We start from the raw sequence: 14923 nt of genomic DNA, 5'->3' as shown, positions 1-14923 counted from the left end.
AAATTGTATTATCTGTGGTTGCCACCCCCTTGCCCTTGGCCTCGGGCCCAATCTGTCTTCCAGGCCTGCCTGCACCTCACTCAGCTGCTCTGGGGTCTCTGCGCCGCCTCCCAGCACTGGCTGTAGGGCCAGCCAGCAGAGGCCCATGACCCCACAGCCTGCCCAAAGAACTCGTTTCTGGGGGACAGGGGTGGGGCGATGTTCCGCAGGAGGCTGGAGCCCAGAGCCCTGGGGAAGGGGACCCTACATGACACCCCCTTGCCCTCCCTCTGCCAGGCTAAAGGCCCAGCCTTCCCAAAATGGGCTGCCCTTGTTCACGTGCCAAATGGCCCCAGCCGGCGTGCCCCACCCCCTCTCTGGAGCCAGAGCTCCTTCCCCCAAGCCCTGCAGTATCCGTTTGTCCGTCCTCTGTGCCCCTCTGTGCAGTGACAACCCCGGAAGAGCCGCCTCTAATCCTCTGTAGCAATAACGGTGCGCTGCCCGCCCCTGCCCATCCGTGCACCACTAGGATTTTAAAGTCCATAGATTTTAATGAAATTTCTATTCCTGTCTCTGAGCTGCTGCTGTGCTTTGTCTGGGTCCCCCATGGGGACGAGAGTCAGGGCTGGGATGTGACCTCTTCCTGCCAGGCCTTTGAGGGATGCCTGGGAAGAGAAAGGCCAGAGGCTGTGATGGTCAGGACCAGACACCAAGGACCAGGCGAGGGGGCAGGGTGAGGGCCAGAGAGACTGACAGCCTTGGAATCCTGGTGAGGGCTCATCCAAGACTAGATCTGAAGTGGGCTGGGCCATGGCAGCTGAGAGGTGTCAGCAGCAGACAGGGCGAGTTCCAGCAGAAGCGGAAGTCTCCTTCCTGACCAGCCCTTCAGGTTGGGGCCTGGGGCGCCACACTGGACATCGGAGTGGAAGCTGGCCTTTTTCTGGGGCTGCACTGAAGCTTCCGTCCCCAGCGGCAGGTGGCGGCCAGGCCTTGAGGTTTGGGGCAGCGCTCCAGAGGAGGAGAGGGCAGGTGGCACTGGAGAGGCCTGGCCCAAACTCCAGCAGCCCCACGGAGGCAAGGCAGTGGTCCGAGGCCCTGGCTGGAGGACTCCAAGGGCCGCAGCCTGAACAGGAGGGAGTAGCTGTGAGGGGGCCATGGCCTGACGCTTAGCCCACCCCGTCCAGCTGTCCACCTGCTCTGGTTTACCTGTGACCGGGGGAGACACAGGAAGGCCTCAGAGGTGCCCGCAGCTCCCGTTCCATGGCTGCCATCTGTTCCTTTAGCTCTGGAGGAGAGGTCTAGCTGAGACACAGTGCTCAGCAATTCCAGGGTTTGTGTACAAGAGCGGGACAGGGACAGGAGGCTGGGTGCTCTGGGGCCTGCTCAGGGTCCTCACCTGCCAGGGTGGGCTCTAGGGTTGCCTCAGAGGGCCAAGGGGCCCCTGTATACTCCTCTTCCAGGCAGTGCTGCAGGGAGAGCTGGCTCAGTGCCCAGCCTTATGGCAGGGGCGGGGTGGGGTGGGACGGGGCAGGATGCTGAGGCCAAGATACCCATGGTGGGGCCCAGGAACCACCCCATGCAGCCTCCTCATCCCAGCCACCTGAGGACACTCCTGAGAGGAACAGCAGCCTCCCTGAAAAGCTGAGCTTGGCAAGGTAGTGGCAGGCCCGAACCCAGACATGGGGAAGAGAAGGAGGCAAAAGACCAGGGGCAAATCCAGCAGGTTAATCTAAAAGTGCTGACCTTGGACTTAGGAACTCAACCAGAATCTGGATTCACACATATGGGAAGTGTGCATACAGGAGAAATGGACAGAGGACTCACACAATCTTTGCACACACATACACACACAGACACACATGTATGTGGATCTCACACACCAGGTGAGAGAGACGGGTGTGTCTAGGCTCAGCAGAAAGGCTCTGGGGGTGGGGAGGCCCAGGGCTGCCGCTCACCTGCAGGATGGCAATCTCCCTCTTCAACTTGCGACACTCCTCCTCCAGGAGGGCCCTGGGACATGGGGGAGTGTGGCACCGGCAGCAGTGCTGCAGGCCCGTGTCACAGCAGAGCCCACCACACAGACCCAGCCTCCAGCCTTACCAGGAGTTCCCTCTAGGCCCTCCTTTCTCAGCCCACCTCTCCCTCTGCTGCCCAAGTGCAATCCCAGCATGGCCTTGCAGCCCCGCCAGCCTCTTCCTGGGCAGGACGTGTCCTCTCCTTGCCCGCCTCCCAGCGCACATGCTGGGGGGCCCCATTCCCTCTTCTTCACGACAGTATTGGGCCTGCAAGTCCTCCTGCCTCCATTCTCCCCCAGATCACAGCCCTTCCCCTGTTTAAAAGACTCTTCTGTGGTCCATCTCTCTCCCACACCCCAGCATAAAAGTCCTCAGGCCACGGCCCCTGCTGGCATCCCTACTTGGCTACTTCCTGGCAGCAACCTCACCAGCAACCTGCCCCTTCCACCTCTCAGCCCTACTGTCCTGGGTCTCCCCATCAGGTATGCTGCCTCCCTCCTCCTTCCTCATAGTCCCAGTATGTTAGGATCCATCCCCCGTCCCACCCTCCCTGTCTCAACCCCCACTGCACACACTCAGGGGCCTCACCGCAGGTATCCGGCAACCTGGTCAATGTGGGACACGTTCAGTTGGTCCTTGATGACGTTGAGGTCCCTGTGACAGCTGCTGGCAGATGAAGTCAGTATCACTCTCCCATGTTGCTTCACCCCAGGCCTTCAGGACACAAATGCCATTTCTCCTAGACAATTTTGTGTGTTTTCTCACAAAGGCAACATAAGATGGTACTAAGAGGAGGAGTTCTGGAGCCTGGGTTTGCAAATGGGCTCTGCCACCCTTCACTGTGTGTGAGCTTGGACAAATCAATCATCCTTTCTGAGCTTTAGTTTCCTCATCCGCAAAATGGGGACATCACCCACTTCCTAAGGATGTGTGACAAATAAGTTGCTGCCATTCAGTGATGAACACGCTGCTGCTCATTTATCTCGTGCAGTCCCCAGCCCTCTCTAGCTCAGCCCTTGCACCTGTTCTCCAGGCCAGAGGAACAACTGACAACTGGATGAAGCCTTTCCTTCCACCCATGTCTGCGTGTAGTGCTCCCTCTTCCTGCAAAGCTCTTCTCTTTTTATCTGTCTGGAAGTCTGTTCCTCATGCTCTAAGACCCAGATCAAACCAAGCTTCCAGGCTTGGTTCATGTCTCCTGGGCCTGCAGCCCTCATGTGCTGATCCCTAAAACAAGTGGCTGTAGAAGTATCCAGTCCCAGACCAGGAGCTCCTCCATGCCGGCAGGTGGGACCTGCCAGTTGGCTGGGGCCTCTGCCAAGCAGGAACAGACCCCTCTTTTCTTACCACTATACCTGGGCTCACCAGCTCTCAGGCGGAATATCTCCTGCTCCGGCAAATCACGCCTGGGCTCCTCCAAGGCAAAGCGCAGGACCCCGGGGCTATACTGGACCCAAGCCTGGGTCTGGTCCCTGCAGAAGTTGCACACGGGGGACACTCAGGGGCTCCTTCCAGGGAACCACAGGAAAGGCGACCCTGGCCCCTTGTCAGTTTCAGGGTTAGCCCATCTGAGTTCTGGAGACAGGGCCCAGCCCCAGGTCTGAGGCTCCAACCTGCCCTCACAGATGGCCTTCCGGCGGAGATCTTGGAGCAGCTGCCGCAGTTCCTGGCGCACGAGGTCTCTTACGAGGGGCGGTGGTGCCAGAAGGGAGGAAAGGTCAGAGGTGGGGCGCGAACCAGGGGCTTGGAAGGATCGAGCCTCTCGGAGCAGTGATCGTAGCATCACCACCTGCAAGGAGAGCTAGGACCCCTTGCGACTGCGGGGGAGAAGAGGAGGAAGGGGAGCTAGGGGAGTGAGGGGCAGGGCAGAGTTAAACTGGAGAGGGCTGGGCGGACAGTGAGATCCGACAAGAGCTCGAAATTTACCGGGCAGAGCCAGGGACCCGGAGGAGGTGAGGAAATCACCCAAGTCGTGGGATAGGCCTGGAGTGGGGCCCACATTCCCACGCCCCACCTCTGCCCGCAGCTCCAGGCTCAGGTCCACCGTCGTCTCCCCTAGAATCCTCTTCACTTCGGGCCGCTCCGGAAGCGGAACGTGCTCTTCCACCAGCTCCCACAGCGGCGGAGAGTCCCCAGGCATGGCCTGCCCGCACCGCCACCCCACAACGCGCGTACTGTCAGACAGCAGGTCGGAGAGCTGGGTTACTGGGAGACCGCGGGTCTCCCAGGGCCGGGGCACGCCCACGCACGCCCCGCCCTTTCCTGGTCTCACATGCCGCGCCCCAAGCCTGTCGCTCGGGCCAGCCTCTCCCCAGCCCCACCCCGTTCTGCTGCCCGTCCCCACGACTAGAGTTGCCCGGTCCAGAGCCGCCGATCTCTGGCGCCGTCTCTTCTACTGGCCGACTCTCCGTGGCCGGGAACCCAGGAGCCAGGCCGCGGGACTGGGGCCCTAGCCCCGCCTCTTCCGCGCGACCGTCACCCGGGAAACGGGGCCTGCTACCCAAAGCCCCGCCCCCAGACGGCCCCGCCCCCGCCCATTCCAGGGCGGTGCCGGCTCGTGAAGCCCAACCCACAGTCGTGGTAGGTGGTTTTGGAGTGCGAGCCATCCACACCGCCCTGATTCCAAGCACCTTTCGGCTTCAGGGCAGGTGAAAGAACTGAGAAATCTGAGCCCAATGGGTTTCTTACTTCTTTGTCTCTTCTGGCCGGGAGGCAGCGGCAGGGTAAACACCGCCCTGATTCCAAGCACCTTTCGGCTTCAGGGCAGGTGAAAGAACCGAGAAATCTGAGCCCAATGGGTTTATTACTTCTTTGTCTCTTCTGGCCGGGAGGCAGCGGCAGGGTAAACATTTCTCCTTCCAGCCGGCGGAAGTCTAGCGAACCACTGCGTTTCGAGGGGCCTGGGGAACCAGGACAGCCTGGGCCAGACCGATAGGCTGTCCTGGTTCCCCCTGGCCCTCCCATAACACACTCCGGGTCTGGGTTTAGGGATCCAGATCCCCATCCCCGAACAGACAAAGGGGCTCCTCCATTCACGTTTTTTACTAAAGCACCCACACAAGTTTCTGTGCAATGTACAAACACGAGCCGGCCCTGGGGCTACTGCCTTCTCTCTGAGGGGGGCGGGGCAAGAACCCAAATGATCCGAGCCCCATCCGCCCCCATGCAAAGCCCAACCCCAAGATCCCAGGCATCGACACAGCACCCCCTCTGGTCCCCTCCTGGCGCTGCTCCTCAGCAGGGCGTACCAGAGTTTGCCCCCTACAATGTTGAGTGAAAAAGGTTTCCCCTCCCCTGGGAGCATGGGGGATCCCCAGGTCTGAGAATTCCCCCTGGAAGCGACATTGCCCCCTAGTCATACCTCCCACTCTTCCAGGCCCTAGGGGACTCAAGGGGGGGAAACTGAGGCACAGAGAGGTGGAGTGACCTGGCCCAGGCCACTCGGCGAGGCAGTGCAAGGGGCTGGCCCAACCCTGACATTGAGGGGGGCTGAACTGGGGAGGGAGGAGCAGGAAGAAGGGTTGACCCCAGAGAGGGCCACACTTGAGGGGCCTGCCCAGGACAGAAGCTCCCCGAAGTAGGTTCTGAAACTTCCAGGTGCAGCTGGGGGGCCTACTGAAGACCCTCAGAAAACAGAGCCCACAGTCTCTGTCCTGGGGGATCTGTCACAGAGCAGCCACCAGCCAGGCTGTAGGTCAGTCCTCTAGCAGGCAATCCTTGGCACTGGTAGCCTTTGTCCATTGGTGTCAGCCCCGAGGGGGCCATGATGGGGGCCGCCCAATGTCCACGGTGATATTAGTGAACAGCGGTTGCCGAGACACTTCCAAGACCTGGTACCGCACTGACCCGATGCCGTCCCGCTTCATGGTCAGCTTCGTGTTTTGAATCTTGGTAAACCTAGATAGGATGGAAGTGGGTCCAGATCAGGGCTCACCAGCAAACCCAACAGAGATCACTGGGGCCAAGGGGCACGCCATCCTGGCTTCTTCCTGGGGTGACTCGGTTCTCTTCGTCGCCCCCTCCACCTGCCTGGAGCTCTTTGGCTCTTGCAGCTACCCTCAAAAAAGAGATCTCACCCCCTTGAGTCCAGAATCACAACACCCTCACAAATCTTTCTCTCATCTCAGACCTAGACACAGGGCACCCCACAGGTACCTCAAATGCAACGTGTCCTGCATTGTATGCATCATCTTTACTCCTCACACCCATCATCTCTGTGCCATCTTCTCTGTTCCTCATCCTTTAGTCACTCTTTCACCATCTATTTATTGAGCAGTCCCCGTGTGCCAGGCGCGCTCTAAGCACCAGAGTCACAGCCATGAACAGGACAGCAAGGTCCTTCCTCTCGTGGCAAGTCTATTCCACTAAGGGAGACAAGTAACAGACAAGGAAGACATCAGCACGCTAAGGGAGACAGGAGAAGGAGACCAGGATGACTGCTGTGGAAGGGGTGCGTGCGGGCCATCAAGCTGACAGCAGAGGAAGAGCATTCCAGGCAGAGGTAACAGCACATGCTGACCCTACACTGGAAATGAGAATTTGCGCAGCTGAGTGGCTCGAGCTTAATGGGCCAAGGGGAAAAGCCAGAGTAGGATTAGCTGGGAGGTTAGAGCATGTATGGGCAGCCTCTGTTAAGTCAGAGGAAGCAGTTTTTTATTCTGTGGGTGAGAAGACACTGAGGGATTTTTTGCCCAGTTTCGGGGAGGGAGGGCGAGGGAACATGAACTACAGAAGAGGAAAGACAGAAAACCAGCCGGGCAAGAGGACGGAGGCCTCACTAGGGCAGAGGTAAAGGGAAAAGTGGACCAGCTCAGATGTTTGGGGGGTTGCACTGATGTGACCGGCTGATGGTCCGGACATGTAGGGTGAGGGAAAGAATCCATAACTCCTAGATCTGAGGCAAAAGCAACTAGGTAGATGAAACCAGCATTCACAGAGTTCCTTAAGCCAGAAACATCTTGCTATCATGCCACTCCCCCACCTAAGGCAGACATCACAACTGAGGATGGCACCTAGACACGCTATTCCTGAAACAGGACCATGGCCCCGGGCATGTGCTTCCAGAGCTCCACCCACCCTCATCCCAACTGTTTTGATCCTCCCAGTCCTTCTGAGCTCAGTTCAGATCGCTCTCCAGAGCCATCCCAACACTGAGCGCTCTCCCTCAGATGCCCTGAAGCACCTCTTCTCCCAGCCTCTCGTCCTTTCCCTGCTCACCATGGTTTTTATCTGAACTGCTTTTTCATCAGCTCCCTGGACGCCTGGTGCATCATGCTTCTGCCAAAGATCAACCCTCCATCAGTGCTGCCGCCTTCCTCCCCACTCTGACACACTGGCTTCAGAGGAGGACATCCCTACTGGTCCCGTGTGGGCACGGCAGCGTCACACCACATGCGCCCAGGGCTCCGTCAATTCCTTTGGGCCTAGTCTGCTTCCTCCTCCTGCTCCACCTGGCAGCTCTGCCAGCCCTTCACCTTCTTCAAACTCAAAGGGTGATCCTTCCAAACCCAAATCTGGCCCTGCCCCTCCCCCGCTGAAAACCCATGACTCGCCAACGCCTCTGGGACAAAAGTGAAACTCCCAAACTGGGATCAGCAGAGACCCCCTCTCCTGTCAGTCCCAGCCTTCAGACTGAAGAGTTTCAGACTCTCAGCATATACAATGGACGTTCACATTCCAGACTCCTACACATACTATTCCTTTTATCCAGACTGGCCTCCTCCATCAGCCTGGTGAATATAGCACTGTGCCTAGGGTAGGTGTGTGACACATATTTGTAGAATGAATAACTCTTTTCAAACTCCAGTTTGCCATCACCTCCTCCAGGAAGCCTCCCACCATCACTCCCTCTTCTGCCAGGACAGCACCTTGCCCTGATCACCCTGTGTTGCCTCTGCCGGCCTCCCTGCCTAGAATGAACTTCACGTGGGCTATCCAGCCGGGGCTGGGTCTGACTGCTCTGCACCCTCTGCCCCCTGTCCCTACATTTCACATGCCCTCAGGCACTTCTCCCACCCAGCATCAGACACCAATGTTGCTTCCTCCTCAGAGACCAGCCACCTACTCCAACCTCAGAGGGCTCAGCAATGATTTCCATTACCACCCCACATTGCTCGGGCCACCTCTGTTGGGTCCGCAGGCCCTGGAGCTGTGCCCTGGGCCCACTATCTCTCGTCCTATCTGTTCTGGCACAAGTGAGGTCTGTGAGGGCACCGAGAGGAATGCAAGCTACTCAGTGACGATCTGAGCCCTGCCTTTAAACTTCAATCACTTCTAGAAATCAGGCCAGGGGTGAGAGCCAGATGGGGAGAGGCTGAGCTGGGGACTGGGGAACAGGGATCGGGGTGGTGGGAGTCATCTCTAGAAGTCAAGGGTCGGGGACCCTGGGATCACCTCTGGGGATCAGTGGCACTGGGACGTCACCTCTACGGAGCAAGGGGCCGGGGCGGTTGGGGTCGAGGGTCACCTTTGAGGGTTGGGCTCATTATGCTTGTCCCGGTCGTGCTTGATCATGCGGTAGCGGCCTATGCGGATGTCTGGGCGCGAGATCTTCATCCCAGCCAGGGAGATCCTGGGGACGGGGACAGCCGGGCTGGAGCAGGCGCCAGGAAGGGCGAAGAGCCCCGCCCGGTCTGCACAACCCCCCCACCTCAAGCACCCGGTCTACTCCCCACCCTGTCCCCACTCACCGGTTGAAGATGTCGTCATCCTCACCACCCCAACCCCAGTACTCGTTGGGGAAGCCATTGATTCTCAGGAACTGGGATTTATTGAGGCCCGACACACCTCCAAAGTAGCCAGCATAGGGCAGCCTAGGGCACGGAGGGCAGGCATCAGTGAGGGGCCCCAGGGGATTCCAGATGGAGGCCGGGCAGCAAGGGGGCCACTGGGGCTGGGAGCGATGGCCTGGGTGGGGTGGGGAGGCCTGGGTCCACCTGGGAAGGGAGCCCTCACCGAAAGCCGAACTTGTCCATGGCAATGGCGAAGTGGCGAGGCTGGTCGCCACAGCGGTACAGGTTGCGGTCATCCATGGGCACCAGGTCCACGTCACTGAAGATGAAGCAGTTGTAGGTGGCGTCCTCCTTCAGTGCCTCTAGGAAACCCACATTGAGCAGCTTGGCCCGGTTGAAGGTGTCCTCACCGTGCTGGGGTTGGTGGAGGGGACAGGTCAGCTCTGGGCCTGAGACTTGGAGACACCTGCCACTTTACCACCGTCCAGAGCGGTCCCTGTGGGCCTAGTACTACCTCACCTGCCCCCACCGGGGCCCCCAGACTGTAGGGATCAAGGCCAGCTCTTTACCCTGGACCTGGCCTTGCAAGGCCTTTCAGGAATTGACTCCACCTTCTCTCTGGCCACTGCCCTCAGGTGCTGAGGCCCAGCTGTACTACATTCCTCCATGACCCCAGAACATGCCAGACTCTTTCTTGCCTCCAGGCCTCGGTGTTAGCAGTTCCCTCTGCCTGGAATGCTCTCCTTCTCTGCTTATCAAACTCATGCCTGGAAAGGCCTCGTCACCAAACCTCCCCGCCCCAGTATAATTACTCATTTCCTCCCGTGCGCTTCACTTATGCCAGGGTCCATTCCAACTGTCACAATTTAGAGCTCTCCTTTCATTCATTCCTTCAAACATGCCACGTGGCCCTGTCGTTGGTGCCAGGCATCTTCTCTCTGCTGGTGTGGATCCTAGAGATGACTGGCCCTGAACACACAGTTTCCCTACTGAGCACGTCACAGAGTGAGATGAACAAAACATGCCCCCAAATGACCAGCATCTAAGATGCAGAGACCACGAGGACTGAGCCACTGAGCCTCAGCCACCTGTCCCCTCTGGTTCATACAGATCCACATCCAACTCCCTGGGCAGCCTCTGGGACCAGGACGGGACCAGGCTCAATTCACTTGTCTCCCCAACAAAATGATAAGCACAGTAAGCCTGGGATCCCCCAAGAAATGGGCTGCGGGACGAGGTCTCCTTGAGGCCAGGCTCCTGGCCATGTAGCCCCAAGCTCCAAATTCTGGCCAGAGCAAGGAGGGTTCCATGGAAGGAGGTGGCTGGCCCCTGAGCCCCCTGATCCAACCCATGCTCTCCAGGCTGGAGCCAGAGAGGCTCCTGGTCTTCAAGTGGGACCTTCTGGAAGGAGAGGAGGAGCAGCCCCTCCTCTTCACCAGCCAGCCTGGGCCCGAGGGGGTGGGAGCTGCTCCCCTGGACCCGGAACGGCCCAGCCCCACCTGCTCTCTTTTCTCCTTGCCCTGAACCTTCCCACCAGCCCTTGGAGCAACTGTCCATTTTCTCCTGGTTCACTGGCACTCCTTCCTAACCTCTCTCACCACCCCAGAGCCCTAGGTTTCTCCCACAGGGCTCATAAACATGCTCATTTCTCTCCCATCCAAAGAAAGCCCTCCCTCTAGCCACCACCCTACCTTTGCCTTCCCTTCTCAGCAGAGGGGTTTTTTTTTGATCGAGAGTTGTCTCCAATTGGCTACTTGCATTTTGTCAAATCTGATTCCTTCTGCAACCCACTGCAATCTGCTTCCGCCCCCACCAGGCCCCTGAAATGGCTCTCGCTGGGCCCACCTTGTTGCTAAATCCACTGGACGCTTCTTGGTCTACATCCTTCCTTACTCCCCCAGCAAGCAGCACTCATGCAGCTGCCACGCTCCCTTCTTTTTTTTTTTTTTTTTTTTTGCGGTACGCAGGCCTCTCACTGCTGTGGCCTCTCCCGTTGCGGAGGACAGGCTTTGGACGCGCAGGCTCAGCGGCCATGGCTCACGGGCCCAGCCGCTCCGCGGCATGTGGGATCTTCCCGGACCGGGGCACGAACCCGTGTCCCCTGCATCGGCAGGTGGACTCTCAACCACTGCGCCACCAGGGAAGCCCCACGCTCCCTTCTTGACGCTTATTCCTGGGCTCCTGGGACACCAAGCTCTCCTGGGTCTCCTCAAACCTTTCTGGCCAACCCGCGTGGCCTCTGTGTTCTCTCTTTCTCCACCCATTCCCTTATGTTCTGGCTTTCTCCTCTCAGCTCCCAGGCCCCCTGGGCAGGCTGACATTGCTGGTTTTAGGGACCATCATCTGCGTACTGGTGGCTCACAGATCCCTCTCCACCTCAGACCTCACTCCTAGGTCGATTCATTTGTCCAACTGCCTGCTGAACATTCCTCTTATACTTCCCCCAGGCACTTAAATTCATCACATGCAAAAAAGAATTCAGAGTCGCACTCTCCCCCAGACCTGGCCTAGATCCTATGTTCCCATCTCATTCAGAGGCGCAGGCATCCACACTGCCAACAGTCGAGACAGAAACCCTCAAGATGTCCCGGCATCTCCCTTTCCTTACTCTCTGCTACTTGGGTCACATCTCTCCCCTCACCCACACGACTCCTGCCCGACTCGTATGCGCATTCACCACCTCCTTCCTGAACATCGCAGCCTCTTCCCAACCGGGCCCCCTGCCTCCAGGCTCCCCTTCCACCCCACTGTCCACAAGCAATCAGAGCAATCTTTTTAATAAGCACACATACACATTACTCCCTCATTAAAGCCTCACAATGGTGCCCCATCACTTTCAGGCTAGAATCCAACTGTTTAAGATGCCTCCTAAGACCCTTCTGGATTTGGTCTCCACTAGCTCTTCCAACCTCATCCCTGCTACCCACCCTACATGTTGGACCCCATCCCTCAGCAGACAGTTCCCGAACACATGAGACCAGTTCTCTCGTTGGGGCCTGGGGCCTCCAGGTCTCTCTACATAAAATGCTTGCCTCCTCCAGTCCCTCCGCCGGCTGATGCCTGTTCATCCCTCAAGACCCATCTCAATCGTCGCTTTCCCACCCCAGGGCTGGACCAGGCCCTTTGGTGGTCCCACTGCCCCCTGCTCCAACTCCAGTCACACACCACTGTCCTGGAGTCTAAAGGGATCCAAGTTCAAGTCTGGGAATTCTCTGTGGGGAGGAGGGCCTGTATCAGATCCTCTCCAGGTTCCGGCAGCCAGCCTCAGCCGGGCCCATGGCAGGGCTCAGAGCCTGAGCTGAATTCCTGGATCTCAGCTGTGCTCAGCACTTGGCCCTAAGGCAGACTTGATCACTCTTTCAGGTCTAACTCTCCCTCTGCTCGGGGCCCTCCATATCTCATAACCAGCATACCCTAAGCCGCCACCCCCGTGGATGGGGCCTACCACGGGTAGACAATGGCGCTCACCCCCTATCGAGGCCGTGCACACACCTGGCAGTGTGCACACCACCATTAACACACGTGCACTCCCCTGAATGCACATACAAACCTGCCTACACACGCGATGACATACACGTGCCTCCACACATACGTACACGTGTCCGCACAACCACTGGCAGACAAGCAGCCACGAATGCCCCCAACCCCGTGGCTGCACCAGCAGGCATGTGGGCCCCTCACCCACGGGTGCTCATAGGTTCCCTGGTGGCCGGTGGCCAGCCTGGGGGCCGCAGGCAGCACACCTGGTTGATGACATAGATGCCATAGCGCAGCCGCTGTCGCCTGAGGATGGGGTGCAGATAGTGGAGCCAGTAGCGTAGGTGGTGCTCCCGGTGTCGGAAGGGGATGATGACCGCCACCGTCTGGGCTGGCGTGCAGTCGGGCGGTGTATAGCGGCCGCCCAGGAGCACGCCTGGGTTTTCCCTCTGCACCCGCTCCAGGGGCATGGGTGAGGTGAACTCAATCAGCAGTCGGCCCACTGCAGGCAGGACGGTGGCAGGAATCAGGCCTTCATCAGAACCCAGGGACACCAGCCCTCTCCCTCCGCCTGGGGTGGGCAAGGGAACCCCAGGAACAGCCCTCTGACAACACACCCAGACCCTTGGCACCCCCGTGGGTCAAGACTCCACTCCCCCAGTCCCCTGCCCACCCCTAGAGGCAAGCCCCACCCTGCAGGCTCACCAAGACCAGGCGGCGAGTCAGGACAGGGTGGCAGGACAGGAGCCGTGGGGCCTGGCCGGGCGCTGGGAGCCTCGGGGAGCCCGGAGCTGGGGGCAGTGGCGTTGGGCCGAGAGCAGTTGGTGCTGCTGCTGGCGGCTGGGTGGAGGGCACGGGCGGGGCCTCGTGCACTGAAGCGGCTGAAGAAGGCCAAGTGCTGGGCGTAGACGTCAAAGTAGAGGATGACAGCCACGAGAAAGTGCAGCAGGCAGAGTAGGAGCACGGCCTTGCAGACGCGCTCCAGCGTCCCCCCGAGCAGTCTGCTCATCCCGCAGGCGGCCACCGGCCCGCCCAATGGGCCCGGGCATCCGGCTGCTGGCCTGAGCAGGGGTAGGAGAGAAACAGACCCAGGAGGTCAGGGCCGGAGGGGCTAGGCCACCCACCCACCTCCTGCGCACCGCTCACATTCTTAGACCCGCATCCTCACACTTACCTGCTCGCACACCCTTCGACTTACATTCTACCATCAAATACACACAAACAGTCCCTGGCAACTCACTACTCCTACATCTTCACACAATGCCTTCCTTCCTCATCCTCATTGACACTCACAAGCGCAGCCTCACCCACCCTCACACTCAGGTATGTGCCCTAATTGCCCGACTTCACACACACCCTATGGATTCCCAAGAACGTGGGCATGTGACCTCTAGTTCACGCCGGCTCATACCTGAACAAGGAAACACGTTTACGTATAGACCCACATGTGTTCTCTGTACCCCAGAGAACAAACGCCCCACAGGCCAGCATCCTCAACCCAGGACTCCTGGTCTGGGGGAGAGAGACCATTTACTGAGTACTTACCATGCAAGAGCGCTTTGTACTCAAGACTTCATTTAGTCCTCTGGGGAACATGGGGGACAGTGGTTTGGTTGGACAGGTTCCAGTGGCAAGCAAGCCAGGCCATCTGGGACTAGGCTGGGAAGTGGCCCTCAGCATCCAGGTGGCCCAAGTTTGAACAAGACGTTTATGGTATCCCTTTCCTCTGGAGCAAGAGGTCAAAATACAGGGTGGGGCATCAGACACACCTCCCATAAGACCTCAAGGATTGGGATGAACTCTCTGGGGCCTGCCCAGCACTGCTGGTTCTGATTCCCAGAAAGGGGAACGCTTGGGCCCTGGAGACAGCATGTTAGGAAAGGGTCTTGCCTGGGCCATGGCTCTTAACTGTGGGTCCGACACAGCAGCAACACTTCTGTGGGGCACTTCTGGCAGTGCTTCAGAGAGCAGGGTGAGTCTCACTCAGATACATAGCATCACACAACCACACAGAAACCCGCAGTCCCAGCTACAGCCACCTGCACTCAGATACACACAGAACTACATATAGAGTCACAGACATGCCTGGGTGACAGTAACAGCAACACAACGAGTCACGCACTCACAAACAAAGCCGCCGCTCCTGGACTTACAGAGTCACACAGACGGGCTCCCGGGCAGCTCACAACACCCAGACCCACGTGCAAATACTCCCACCCCTCCCTCTGGGGCAGGGGTTCTGGGTCAGGCTGCCAGGCTGCGAGGTGCGTTTGGGCGGGGCTGTAAGGCTGAGTGGCCTGAACACGTGGCACCCCGAGACCCGGAGGCAGCGAAGACAGGGTGGGTGTGGAGCCTGGCGGGGAGGGGGCTTGGAGGAGAGGATGTGGGGTAGGGGCCGAGGAAAGGGGAGCGAGGAGCGCCTCCCCACGCCACGAGGCCAGGGTGAGCGAGGACAATAAGGGCGGCTGGCTGGGAGCGGGCAGAGGAGCCCGAGGGGGGCGAGGAGACTCGAGGGATGGGGGTAGGGTGGGGTGACGCCAGGCCAGGGTCCGGCCGCTAGCGACTCTCACCGGGTCCTGGGCGGGGATCTCGGGGCCGCGCTCGGGGCACCCCTCGCGGGGCCGGGTCTAGAATCTCGGGGTCCCGAACTGGGGGCCGCGCGCGCCCCCCTCTCACCCGGCTCTCGGGGCTCAGCAGGGGGCGCCGCTACGGCTCCGGCTG

At 59.3% G+C, this 14923-nt stretch overlaps 2 protein-coding genes across 2 annotated transcripts; both read right to left on the bottom strand.

The window, feature by feature from the left end:
* Positions 1 to 620: 620 nt before the first annotated feature.
* CCDC24 (coiled-coil domain containing 24) lies at positions 621 to 4134 on the bottom strand (the record flags this gene model as incomplete). Its single annotated transcript, XM_079698250.1, has 8 exons — positions 621 to 1102; positions 1186 to 1264; positions 1376 to 1445; positions 1935 to 1989; positions 2583 to 2660; positions 3350 to 3466; positions 3608 to 3783; positions 4009 to 4134. 8 exons carry the CDS (start codon positions 4132 to 4134, stop codon positions 865 to 867), a joined length of 939 nt encoding a protein of 312 aa, XP_079554376.1. The 3' UTR covers positions 621 to 864.
* An 887-nt stretch (positions 4135 to 5021) lies between these two features.
* B4GALT2 (beta-1,4-galactosyltransferase 2) lies at positions 5022 to 13226 on the bottom strand. Its single transcript, XM_079696442.1, has 6 exons — positions 12908 to 13226; positions 12469 to 12704; positions 8949 to 9139; positions 8684 to 8806; positions 8461 to 8565; positions 5022 to 5891 (listed from the first exon to the last, which is right to left on the bottom strand). Exons 1-6 carry the CDS (start codon positions 13209 to 13211, stop codon positions 5741 to 5743), a joined length of 1110 nt encoding a protein of 369 aa, XP_079552568.1. The 5' UTR covers positions 13212 to 13226; the 3' UTR covers positions 5022 to 5740.
* Positions 13227 to 14923: the final 1697 nt, after the last annotated feature.

Source organism: Hyperoodon ampullatus, assembly GCF_949752795.1.
Source record: "Hyperoodon ampullatus genome assembly, chromosome: 2".
NCBI lineage: Eukaryota > Metazoa > Chordata > Mammalia > Artiodactyla > Ziphiidae > Hyperoodon > Hyperoodon ampullatus.
Note: the sequence above shows the minus strand (reverse complement) of the source record. Positions and strands in the feature narration are given on the sequence as shown.

Coding starts and splice junctions, on each gene's coding strand:
- B4GALT2 (XM_079696442.1), bottom strand. CDS start 13,211: ATGAGCAGACTGCTCGGGGGGACGCTGGAGCGCGTCTGCAAGGCCGTG. Junction 12,705..12,907: donor TGACTCGCCGCCTGGTCTTG/GTGAGCCTGCAG, acceptor TCCTGCCTGCAG/TGGGCCGACTGCTGATTGAG. Junction 5,892..8,460: donor AATGAGCCCAACCCTCAAAG/GTGACCCTCGAC, acceptor CATCCTATCTAG/GTTTACCAAGATTCAAAACA.